At 35.5% G+C, this 13775-nt stretch overlaps 1 protein-coding gene across 1 annotated transcript; it reads right to left on the bottom strand.

Moving 5' to 3' along the window:
* Positions 1-3994: 3994 nt before the first annotated feature.
* On the bottom strand, positions 3995-13667 carry LOC118747329 (gustatory receptor for sugar taste 64f-like). Its single transcript, XM_036481369.1, has 9 exons — positions 13083-13667; positions 11789-11928; positions 10208-10276; positions 8452-8643; positions 7839-8033; positions 5355-5626; positions 5077-5231; positions 4697-4949; positions 3995-4295 (listed from the first exon to the last, which is right to left on the bottom strand). Exons 1-9 carry the CDS (start codon positions 13223-13225, stop codon positions 4173-4175), a joined length of 1542 nt encoding a protein of 513 aa, XP_036337262.1. The 5' UTR covers positions 13226-13667; the 3' UTR covers positions 3995-4172.
* Positions 13668-13775: the final 108 nt, after the last annotated feature.

The raw sequence follows: 13775 nt of genomic DNA, 5'->3' as shown, positions 1-13775 counted from the left end.
TGTCCATGCTTCTCCACTATCTAACAGCACGGACATGAAGAGTGACTTATAGATAGTGGCAGAGAAAGCTGAACAGACATAACCCTTGTTTTTATCGATAATGTCGATGCCTTCTTATTAGCGGCCCGGAGAATTTCGTCACAGAGCTAGTTGCCAAACTTTCCAGTGTGTATCTTGGCTACAACAAGGTATTGGTGCTAGTCCATGTTTGGTCCTTGGAATGAACGTGCATCTAAAATACTGGATCGATTCGGTTTCTCATTTTTCTTTTTCGATCTGGAGAGAGCCCAACGTCATGGATCTTTGTATGCTGCCACCAAGTACTGTATACTACCGTGTTTCGGGCCCCGGCGAAGCCGATCCGGTATCGAACGTTTCGTGGTGGAGGCTGAACTTTCCGAATGACGTACTAAAGATCTTTTCCTTTCCCATCCTAGAAATGAAGTCGCCAAGCACCGGGGATAACTAACACCGAATTTCAGCTCCTTTACGTTGCAGCTGTCAGAGGACGGTAATGTCAGCCCTTGTCTTTTCAATGGCACCAACCAGGCACATTCCCCATTAATTTAGGTTTTCCAACCCAATTAGGTTTCTCCTTCTCATAATTAGCTCGGTTCCGAACAAGTCCCACACCATCTTCAGTTATATTTTCGGATCTGATTTTTGAAGATTGTGTGCGACGTGTTCGGGTTCTACGCAGATGATACTGGAAGTCGTGAGCAGCTCCACTCCACTGAAGAATGGCGATCAAAAAAGTTCACCATATGCGCGGACTTCTGTTCCCATAAACAACTTTCAAAACTATTGGGGAAAATAAATAAAAGTAAGAAACCGAAAGAAAATTTTACTACATACATACATATGTACATAATAATTTTTAGGGCCTTACATATTTCTCATTAATTTAATATCTGTAAACAAGCGAAGTGCATCCCTACCGATATTGATTAATCGATATATTGTTAAAAAGTACTTTTAAGCTAGAAGCTGGACAAAGATAAAAGGCTGTGCAGGAAAATGTCGAGCACACTTTAGATACACTAAATGCTAAAAGCAGTGATGTATTTAAGAAAGAAGAAGAAGAAACTCATCTACCGCGAAGATATTAGAGCGGCGCAATTGCAGATTGCTCTACCTGTAAACGGGAACAATAGAGGGTGCCTTGTTTCATCATGATATTAATGGCCGGTAACTCGGCCCATTGGTGGAAACCTAATACAAAAGTGGCCACGAACGTGTTTATTTTTAATATGACTAACGGAAAGCAGAGCCAATTTTTCTTTTTCGGTTGCAAGTGCAATCTGGTCCTTTGGGCACACACGGGTTTGATTTAATTAAAATAAATTTGAGAAATTTTAATAAAAAATAAGGGATACACATTTGGTGGAAAAATTACGACCTTAAACTTCAAGTAATAATAACATTTAGTTTCTTATAGTATTCAATTCTTTATCGATCGATAAATATGTACACATATTTTTAATGCCTTTGTGTAGATGCAAGCGCTCTAAAATATGTGCTCTTGTGTCAGTTTATTTCTTTTTAATTCATCCTCGCTTTTCTGTTGTATCTCCTTCGACATTAATCTTGGTGCATTAATATTCATGCATCGCCTTAATTATCCAAACACCAATGCTCTGTGGAAGATTTTTTAATTTACATTTTGCATTTACTCGCTGCTTTAGTCCAGTAATGAGCTTTTAATTGCCATTTGCATTGAAGTGGCATGGCAAAGTTTGTGTCAAGTGTACTTGAAACTTGACTGACTGGGGGGAAAGAAATATAATCGAATGTTTTGAATAAATTGAGTGAGTGGTACTTAATTCTTGAATATTCAATTGATGACGAAATTGAGAGCTACTCAATTTATTTTTTATTTCGATTTAAAATCAGACTATGTATGCAAATATTTTTTATCACCATTTAGTTTCAAGCAACTAAGAAATATCAAAATTTACCGATAAAGTGGCTAGCTCCCTACTCTGAGGACCTCTGTGTCGCTCTAACACTACTACCGAGAGAGTGCAAGGTATCTTACGGATCAGTAGCAACCCCGGTAGCCAAATCACAACTATCCATGGAATAATAATAGTGCTTGGCCGAGATTCTCCAAAGCAATTGCTTAGTTTTTATTTATAAGGCCCAATGAAAGTAAATCTTTGACTTCTATTCTCTGGTTGCCAGTGTCCCTATGTCATTGGATTTTCATCTTTGTCACAGCTTAAACTATTAAAAATAAATTACGATGAGATGGAGAAAAATACTCTCCCAGGTTGGACTTTCACCATTGTTGGGAGTTCAGTGAGAGGCGTAATTGTGAAATTAGCTGTACCTATGATTGACGGTTTTTATGCCGCATCACTCTCCATTCACAACAAAAAATCCGTACGGTTACGGTTATATATTTTAAGATTTCCGCCAAAAAATTTCAGAACAATGTTAAGATTCACTTGTGCTGAACCGATTTAAAAATGTCTCCAAAGATCTAATCGTATTTCGAAGGCTTATATTCAATATTACCTATCTGTAATTTTTACAAAAATAAGATCCCTATACAGAAATCCACCTAACACTTAACTGTTATCGATTATGTTAATGCTGACCGTGTTTATCGCTCCTCAAAACAATTAGCTATTTAATTTCAAATTTAAAAATGCTACCTGTAATGAAAGTTAAGTCTCAGATGGGTTCTAACATCAGAAAGTAGTTTTTGAATAAACTGCAGAGCAGTGAATATAAGCCCTCGATATGAATAAAACTTTGTTAAATATGTTTTCCAAAAACTTACCTCAGATGATAGAAGAGTTTAAGCTTAAGAGGTCTGCATAAAGATTTTCAAAAATTTTTTCAACAGAATAATTAAGAATTAATTATTTTTCTGGAATATTTTGGCGAAAGTCATAAAATATAACAATTTTTGCAATTCCGGTGAACAAAAACACAACTTTTTGGGTGAGGCACCCTAATGTACATACATATATACATGTGTGTGTACATAAGGATGCATCCTTCCCATAAAAAAAACGGCGCTGCTTTCCCTCGGAATCATAAAACTGATTATAATTTTACACTTTCAATAAATATTTCGGAAAATTATGAAGATTTACTGAAATCTAGGTTTTTATTAATATAATTATCTTTTAAATTTTATTTTTTCAAAAACAACCTCAGATGAAAGAAGAGGTCAGCATACAATTTCTTTAAACAACACAATCAAAATACTGGTGTTTTCGGAGGTAATTTCAAATCGGTCCAGCACAAGTTAATGTTAATATTTTTCCGAAATATTTTGGCGCAAGTCTAAAATTGCAATAAATTGTATAATTTCGGTGGAAAACGCGCAACTTTTTTTGGCGAGGCACCGTAATGTACATATGTACCGAGTACCACGGTCACAGATATCACATATAAATTTTGGTCCCGATTGGAGACGGTTGAGACGTGTCGGATAGGGGGCAAGATAAAGTCTATAGAGACTCAAAAAATTAAAATTATTATTTTTTTTATCTAATACCCAAAATCAATGCTACCATAGATGGGAATATCACATATAAATTTTCCTCCCGATTGGAGTCGGTTAAGACGTCTTCATAGGGTAATCTGAATTTTGGCCGCTGTGCGACACGCCTTAACCGTCTCCAATCGGAACCAAAATTTATATGTGATATCTTCGACTATAGTAGCATCAACGTAGGGATTGAGGAAATCTGATGTAAAAATTTTGTTCCTATATTTAAGAAACACCCTAATTTACATAGATATGAATGCGAAAAGCAAATGATGACTTATGACTTATATGCAAAATACTCAACGTCTGACATAGTGCCCCACAAACGCGACCAACCAGCTAGTGATAGTTATACATATATAACGCTACAGTTAATTTACCTCAAGACAACATTGGTGCAGAAGTTTCCTTACCTTAAACGCCAAACCACAATTCTCTTCAGCTGCATTTGAACTCAATTTTATTTTAATTAATAAATTTTCTCTTTTTTCCTTATTAACATGACCTTATTTCATCGACATCGATGGCTTGACATTATGATTGCAATAACCTTCCGTTTTACTTACGAATAGATTTGTCATCAATCTATTGATATATGTACATGTAGATGTGTATGTAGAATACTTATGTAATAACTGTTATTGGCCAATTCACCTACGCCAACTCAATGCGCGCTACCATTACTCGCCGATGACAGAGGGCGTAGATTACTAACACATTCACCCAGCGCACCATCCTGATGAAATTGTATAAGTACCAGCTCATATGTCACAATCGTTCCAGCAACCTTAAAAGGATTGAATATACAGCAACAACAAAATCACTTCATGCATAACCACTTATAAGGATATATCATAAAAGAGGAAAAGGAGAACCAGAGCAATAATTGCTTAACTAGAATATGGTAAACTGAGATATGAGCGGGCAAATTCAGAAGAAGAAGAAAACAAGATGGAATAAAATTGCTTGAGTTGAAGGAAAGAGAGGTCGAACTCTGTAAGTGCTTGCAAATATGCATGGAATGCAGGTGGTGGCATAGATACAGGAATGCGCTGAAGCGAATAGTAAGTGTATGTAGGTGGTAAAATGAGTGAATGGGTAATCTAATTGACGGTGTATTACTCGCAGCAGTACATATGTGAGTACACGTGACTGATCGTGAACAAACGACAGCGGAATGCAACTTACGCTCAGCACCAATTTCCGTGTGAGATAAAAGAATTTCATGCCACTTAATGCAACCAAATCACTGTTAATATCGTCCGAGAAACGTTTCACCTCAGTGCACCACGATTCCTTGGGTATGCAGCGTAGAACGCGCAACGGTTTGCGAGATTCATCATTGATGCTGGCCGAACACAATGAGACAGCCAATGTGCGACCGATAAGAAAGAAAAGCGAGAAGTAAAAGTAGACGAGTTGTGCGAACGAAGGCATTTTACTACAATAAAACGTGGGCGGAAAAGGAGACATGAAACGAAAATTGCCGGCTTTTATTCATGAGCAAAATAAATTGGACTAGAAGTATGCATGTACTGTACATGTATATATACTGTAAAGAGACTCACTTAAGGCTACGCAGCAGTTGCACACAAATAAAATACAAATTATTCGAAAAGGATATCATTGTGATGAGCGAAATGGCGCCATCAATGCGTGCGCAAAGCTCACAAAGGTTCCGGTATTGTTTGCGGCGAGTCAACCAGAAGATCTCGGGCATTTGCTGTCTCGATGCGTGTGGTATGCGAACAGACGGCAATGGCAGACAATTAAAAGTGACAGGCAATATTTGAGCGATTAAAAAAAAATAAAGAATGCAATCCATAGACTAGAAAGTTTTTCTTACCATGCCCTTGAACTTGAATAAGTTATCATTGAGCTGCTTAAATTTTGCCGCCAATCCCAGACTGACAATCATCACAAACACATCCATAAAATTCCAAATGAAGGTGCATATAATATTCTCTAATTTTCCACAAATAGCTAAATACACAGAGTAAGGGAAGACATCGAAAATTTGCTGATTGGTAAGAATAAAGTAATCCTTAATTGGGTCATCAGACTGTGGACAGGCATTGGAGTAGAGTATGTTGGAAATAATGTTCAGTAAATGCTCGGCTGATAAATGAAAAGAAAAAGTTGTAATTAGTTCATATTTACTTAAATAGTTATCTTACATCTCAGCTACATACATACGAGCATATGTAAATAATGCATAGAGCTTCACACATATTTTTTATAAGAATTTATATTTTATATTCACACTTTATAGAAATACTGCATTTTCGTTTTAATACTTCATTAATTTTTTTTTTACTCCGCTGGCAGAAAAGCTATGAACTTCAATGAGAAATAAGAAATGTTGTATTTAAGTTTTTTTACCAACTAAGTGTAATAGTACAAATGCTGTCGTCCGAAAAAAGTTTAGTACCCAAGTGGCACAAAAACTTGGAAAAAAAATGGTCGTATGATAATGTAAAAGCCTTTTGAGTGTAATTAACAGTTTAAATGGCACTGTGGTTGTGGTTTATTTAATTATAGTCTTTTTTTAAGAACGTTTTCCTCTCAGTGCGTGTACATGGCGTATGAGCAACTTTTTTGGTTTGTACATAAAAATGTAGCCTGCTGTTCGTTGGAATTCGCATCACTTGAGTGTAACAGCGCACAGTGGTTCAAAACTGGCATTTACTGTAATTCACTGGAGCCTTCATTTTTCACACAATTTGATTAATTTTTTTAATGAAAGCTTATAAAATTTGCAAGAGACTAATTGATCGGGCTGAATTTTGAAGAAAGTCGATTCTCCTGTTCCAATTAATAAATGTTGCATAAGAAAAACAATTTGGAAAACAATTGTTCCCCCAAAACGAAAAAAAAAATCCACAAAATGAAACTTAAAAGTAAAAAAAAATTCATCTAGTTAGTTTTTATAGTTCCTAAAAAAATTTTTTAGCATAGTAAATGCAAGTTTCAAGTAGCTAAGAGTTCGCGTTAATTTTTACTAATATATATAGTAAGAATGTAAACTAGACAACATGCAAATTGCTCGAACGGTTAGGGAAAAAAATTATTAAAAACCAACGCGAACTCTTAGCTACTTGAAACTTGCACTTTATTTATGGTTTTATATTATTTAACGATCTATAAAACTGCAAACCCGAAAATTTTTCTTAAAACTCAAAAAAAAAATATAATTTTGGTGAAATTTTGTTTTATAACATTTTTTCTGGTGAATGTTTTTCGTTGTGGGGAGCACTACCATTTTTCCATTTTTTTTCTGATTGCTCAGACCAAGAGTATTCAGCTTGTCGAGGCACTCCATCACCCGTTTAGATGTTATCTGGTGAGATGTAGGGGCCTTGATAGCCGCATGGCTGTCAGTCAAGATTGCGATGTTCTGATTCCGGTAGTTTCATTTGATATTAAAGACCGCACATCTTTCTATGGCGTATATTTCAGTCTGGAAAATAGACATATGTTTCAAGTATCTTAACCTCGGCCCAACTACCCCTGCCCCGGTACCCTCGTCGGTCAATGAGCCATCAGTTTCATGTTTCGGTTTATCCGATATGTCTTTGACCCTCAAATGACCTCGAACCTGACATTTTATGGAGGTTAACGGACCTCGTAGTCGGGTTCAGCGAGTCTAAAACCCCATAAATATAACCATTCAGGTTTATTCAATGCATTTTTGCTTACTTCATCCTCAAATGACCTCGAATCTGACGTGATGGGGGCTAACAGACCTCCGATTCGCATTCAGCGCGTCGAATAACATAGGGACATAGAGGTCTGGTTCAATATGCATGAGCTTTTTTTTTTTTGTAAACCTCTGTTATACTATGTCTCCATAAAGAGATTTATCTATAAAGATTTAAGAAATCAAGTTGCTAAATCACAACCGTCTCCATTGCCACAACGATATATGTTTGACATTCATATTTTTAAATATTTGACGTTTGCTTATGTATGATTTTATAAATACAGCTGCGGGTATTGATATACCGACCGATAAATACCTTCCTTCCCAGCGGAATTTCGTTATGTAAATTCTAAACATTATTGGCTTTTTATTCGTGGTAAATATGTATACTATATAGTTGGGAATATATAACTAATGGTACCATTTCGAGATTTAATTTAATATGGTAAATCTCAAAAGAAGGCTAAATCTGTGTTAAATCTCATAATGGAGACAAAGTATTATTAAAGCTTATGTTAAGTAAATTTAAATAAATAATATAGTACACGTGCCCATCTTTCATTCCACTTCACACCAACATTCACTCGCTGAGATTTTCAAGCCATCTTGAATGCACATCTAACTCACCGAGTGACAACATCATGGCCACAATTGTCACTATTTTAATCCTGTACGCCAGACGTCCTTTTTCCATTTGCGTTAAATACTCCGGCAAATCGCTCTCCATCTCATCCCAGTACAACATCAATGCCGGCCATTTGCGCGCCAATACAATAGCGCTAATGCAAACCACAATGATGGACATGCGAAATATTAGTGGCTCTGCGTTAAAGTCCCATGCATGCATGTAGTACATACGTAAGTTAAAGATGGACGGTGTACGTAGAAAGTGATTCAACATTGAGGCAATTCGAAGGGCAAAGAACGACATTTGAAGTGTGAGGCGCGCGCAGGCATGACAAAGACAAATGTTTATATAATAAAGTTTCAATGCAATTTCATTGCAATAAAGTTATAGATTTCTTTCTCTCTTTTTTGTGTTTAGAAACAAAAATAACTAGCACTAGTAATAACAACAAAGACATCCGAGTGTCAAGCGTAGTGGTTTATTTACTTGCAGCCACTTGAATTTATCAAATACCATGGCCGTGGTTAGTTTCTGTCGATTCGGCCACCTTGCCTCCGTATGGCTTTCAGCCATCTTATCGCTTACTATTCGCTTGCTTATTCTATTACTTACCTACACTATTGAAGTTGATAGGTTTATATAGCAATTTGTTTATTGACAATCCCAAATCAATTGTAGTCGTCAGTATGAAAAGCAAACAATATAAAGTTCGTAGATTTGTCCAAGAGAATGACAATTGGCTGGGCTGTGATGCTGTCACTCCCTTGACTGGCATGAAAGCGAAAAACTCGGCAAAGAGAAAGACTGGTTGATGGATAGCATAAAGGTAAAGATGTATACATACATAAGAATTTGTTAGTTGATATAAGATAATTTATAGGTTTTATGTATATTGGGTGTGCTAGACCACCCGCCGACCCCCTCTAAAATGGAGGGAAATATTTTTTTAGTGAAAAATGCAAAAATGCAAAAATGCAAAAATACCACCCCACGAAATCCGGGTTGCTCTATCTTTTGGTAGTACAACCGACTTCGCTCTGTAGAAGTTACGAGTTTTTGCATACCCGCCACCATAAACTTTAGTATAAACAAAAAAATATTGAGGTGTCAACCAGCAACAAATAAATCCACATTTCAAACTATGTACAAAAATTATAAAAATTTAATAAATTCTACCAATTGCACCCAAAAAATTTACAAAATTTTTATTTAAAATTTTTGGAAATATTTTAAGTACAAACTTTACGAATTACATCCAAAAATTTCAAAATTTTTATTCAGAATTTTTATAAAAATATTAGGTATGCAATTCTATAGCCCATTAAATTTGAGTATGACGAAGTGCAAATTTCAAGACGCTAGAAAATCGGGTTGATTTTTCTTCGATATGAAAGAAATTGTCCAGCACTATACGATAAACACACCCTCGAACCCTTTTCGAGATTTAATCGGGCGCATTTTAGAATCGCTAAAACTTCAGCCCAGAACACCCTGGGTCGTCTGTGCATGGAAATTGCGTGATCGGTACCGCGTCCATTGATACTTGCATCTGCCCTGTGCTCCGTCCTTGAACCGTCTGCGTATCAATGTACTTAGGTATCTGGGATCCATGGCAGGGTGTCCATTTGCCCAGTCTTCCCAAAGCAGATCTCTTTAATTATGGAGTCAGAAATACCGCAATACCAAATCAGTTGATTTCGCTTTGTCATAAGCGAATTTAGTGTGATGTAGATAAGCTCAGTTTGTCCCTTATGTGGAAACCTAACATTATTGCCGAAAAGGGCATTCAAATATGGATATCTGGGCAGGTCAGCGAGCGCTGGGTGAAATTCTTGGAATGCTATGTGGCTAAGGCCTTCTCACTATGGGTAGAACGGGTGCGATCTAAGACTCTTTAAGTTAAACAAGATGCCTCTATCTATGCTAGCAGGACTCTTGCCATATTACAAGAAACAAAAAAAATTAAATTTTTGTCCGAACGCCTTTTTACATTTTTCGGAAGCGCCTACATTCGGCAAAAGCCAATCTATTGTTCTACCAGTTTAATTTACTGACTTTAGGGTGGTGCGTTAAGGAGATAAGAACAGAGATCTAGTGATTAGGCACTAGAGCACGTGATACTTGCGGTCAATGAATTCCGGAATAAAAAAAAAAATGTTCTCCTCGAGATAAGCGCATCGGTATATCATACTTTGAGATTCGACTATAAATGTCAAATATATATTCGAAAATGCCCCTACGTTAGGCCAAACAAAAATTTAAGTTCTTTCGAAAAGCCTTGCATAAATACTTTGGACTCAGGGGTGTACGGCGAACTTTTTTTTTGGAACGATCTAATGTACATAGTGCTTAATGTGCATATATTCACCTCTTCCTACCGCTTGATGAAAACTGCCATCGGGTTGAAACTTTTTCTTCTCCGACTTAGCTAAAACTTCTGTAATAACAAAATCGGCTATATGTAGTGAAAAAAGTCACTCGACATAATCCAGAAAGTTAAGCTTTTTTAAATCGTCGTTTAAAGTATAAAACCGCGTATTGTCATTCTGCAAAACCGCGTAACTGACTTTTGCTGCCAAAAAAATTTAGTTTGCTCACACAAGCTATTGGCGCAATCCTTATCCATTCGTCCTGAAATATTACTAGCCAGAAATGAGATTTCTTTATAAAAAAGAGAACCATTTTGAATATGAGTGTTTTTGCTCTCTAAAAAATTATTTATGCAACGTCACATACGCGGTTTTGCATTTTGTTGATACGCGGTTTTGTACTCTAAACGACGAAATTATATATACTTACATACTTATCTACATATGCATTTATATTAGTTACTACAATTATTCATATGCACATGGCAATGCATAATATGTAGTTAAATACATACACCTACGATCGAAATAAAAGCAGCGCAACATTTTGACCATTTTTCGCTATTTGTTGTTTAGGAAATTGTATGTTGGATTATTATGAAAGCGAATAACAAACACCGTCTAGATTCATATTTCAAACTTTGTACAACATTTATAATAAGTAATTAAAAAAAAAAAATTAAGACAAACTTTTATAAATGTTTAATAAAAAAGAAAAATCGACCCCTGCACCACTTATTTAATAGCAAAATTTTTGGAGGGGTTACTACTTTCTGTTTAAGTCATATGCTTTTCCAAATATGAACCAAATCGGACCATAAATACGGATTTCCGAATATCTCGACTCCTGCGCCACCTATCGGGCAAAATGTTTTGTAGAGTTATTTCATTTCCTACAAGTGGTATACATTTTAAATCAAAAATATCAACACCTGCGTCACCTAACGGATTAATGGCTCTATCGTATTGCATTTTCATCGGGTTCTGAGCTAAGTTTCAAGTTTCGAGCTCATCGGGAAGCTGATCAAAAATGATTGTAAGATTTGATTATCGACAGATGTAGCAAAAACTGGTGAAAATTCAAAAATTGTTCGCCATAATTTAAAACTTTTTAACTTTAGAAAATTATAAAGTATGCAGTTCCATAGCCTATTTATTTTTAATAAAATAAAGTGTATGTTTGAAGTGCCTATGAATTCGCATTAATTTTTATTCAATTTTTGTTTGCACCTCCATGGCGAGCGACCAAAAAAAAAATAAAATAAAAAATATTAAAAGCCAACGCGGATTTGCTGCATTTTATTATTTTTTCTAAAATAAAAGTTCAGGGAAAAAAATTAAATTTTGGTAAAGATGATTGTTTAAATTTTTATAATTTTTGTACAAAACAAAAAATGTGAATTATACATTTAATTTGTTTGTTATATAATGAGATATATTTCAAAAAATAAAAAATGAACATTAAATAAAGAAAATACAAATAGCCAAACCTGGTCGAAATTTGGCACTGCTATTATTTTCACCGTTTGTATACATAATAGTACATACGTATATTCCAGTGGTGTTAATTAGTTGCTTACTTGGTGGTTTATCTATCTGCAAATGCAGCAGCTCCATTTGGGCGAGAAATTCGGTACACGTACGCTTAATTAGTAGAGCTTTGTGGTCACGCTGGGGCGTTGATGGTCCAAATATTGCGGCAACATTTGTGGCACTTTGGCTGTAAATTGGTAAGCTCATTATATTGAAACTTTGCGGGATTTGAAACGGTGTACATATATATATGTACATATGCCTATGTGCATGCGTATGTATTTACATTAGGGTGGTCCAAAACAAGTCGGATTTTTTTATGATTTCACCCCAAGGATTGTTCTATATCGACAAAAATATACAACCATTCTTTTATTTTGAAATGAAACCAAAAACAATACCCAATTGTTTATTTAACCATTTTCTAACACTGAAAAGTTTTTATTCTGTCCCCAATGCATTTGCTGGCATTTTCTGCAGGTCTTGGCAGACCTATAAAATAGAGTTACTATGGAAAAAAATGGTTAAATAAATAATTGAGTAATATTTTTGGGAATCTCCTGAAGAGGAACCTAGTTTTCCCGATCAAAAACTGTTGATTTTCAAGAATTCGTTTTTTCCATATAAAATACATGGAAAATTTTGAACGCTTTGAGCGACCTCTAAATATTTTTTGATTTCAAAATGAAAAGATCGGTGTATACTTTTTCTCTATAGAACAATCCTAGGTTGGGAGAGCATAAAGATTCCGACTTTATTTTTTCACATACACCTTTGGACCACCCTAATGGACATACATATGTTTGTGTACTTTGCAACAAGTGAACGGAAGTAAACTGTCGACAATTGCCAATTCATGCCCTATTATACAGCGTGTATATATACTTCTTACATATTTATGTATGTATCTATGTATAATAATTTATATGAATTAAATATGTCAATTTTAAACTTAATTAAGGAAGTAGAAACTCACTTAATTGAGTAAAACAAAATCATAAACTAAGTTTTTTCCAAATAAATATAGACAAAAATACTTTCTAGGACGCGAACGCTTCAAAATTTTTTGCATACGAACGCAAAATATTATTAACTTAATAATGGATTTGTGAAAAATAAGTCATTATTCGGCATTTATAGTTTCAAAATGGTCGATTCATAAACAAATTTTTATGAAGGAAACTTTACATAATTCTTATATGCGTACATACATACAATTGTATATACAAATTTTATTATTTAAAAATCGTTAAATGATCGATTTTTAAACGATTATATAGTCATAGCTATCATTTCGATTTGAAAGTTGAAAAATGCAAACACTGCTTTAGGTGCACTCACCTAAGCCGGCGCGTGCCGCCCTTGTCACACTGACGACGCCACATACGTTGGCTTTTGCGCATTTGCTGTTGTTGTTGCATGCGTAAACGCGCATCCGCAGTGACATTTCCGATTTTCCAACCGATTTTAAGTGCGAATTTCATAATTTGCCTTTAACACACGTACCGGTATGTGCGTTGACTTATTCAAGTAAGTGATTTCATGCCACTAGACATCGAAAATGTTGTGGCTTTTAACTGTAGCTAGTGGCAGCATACTCGAATGACAACCGAAATACGAATGTAGAACAACGAATGTCAAATGTATATTTCAGCCATTAGCAATAATGAGGTTTTTATGTGGAAACTCGTACGGACATGCATGCATACATATGTTGCATACTTAGGTGTTTTTGTTTTGTTTTTGCCTATTTGTGTTTTGAAAGTTCACACGCAATCGACTTACTTACATACGTATGTAAAATGGGTGCACATATGCTCCTAATTGTGTCACCTGGCAAATTCCCACGGTCCACGCTTCACGAAAGGTATATCAGAACTCAAGCAATTAAGTTTACACACTGTCTGAGCAATTTTTCAAATAAAATACCTACTGACAAAACGAATTAAAGTGCATTACCCAAAGGAGTGGAGTGGAGTGGAGTGGAGTGGAGTGGAGTGGAGTGGAGTGGAGTGGAGTGGAGTGGAGTGGAGT

The sequence above is a fragment of the Rhagoletis pomonella genome, unplaced genomic scaffold (assembly GCF_013731165.1).
Source record: "Rhagoletis pomonella isolate Grant_MI unplaced genomic scaffold, Rhpom_1.0 Rhpom_scaffold_00011, whole genome shotgun sequence".
NCBI classification, from domain to species: Eukaryota; Metazoa; Arthropoda; class Insecta; order Diptera; family Tephritidae; genus Rhagoletis; species Rhagoletis pomonella.
This window is presented reverse-complemented; position numbering and strand designations above follow the sequence as displayed.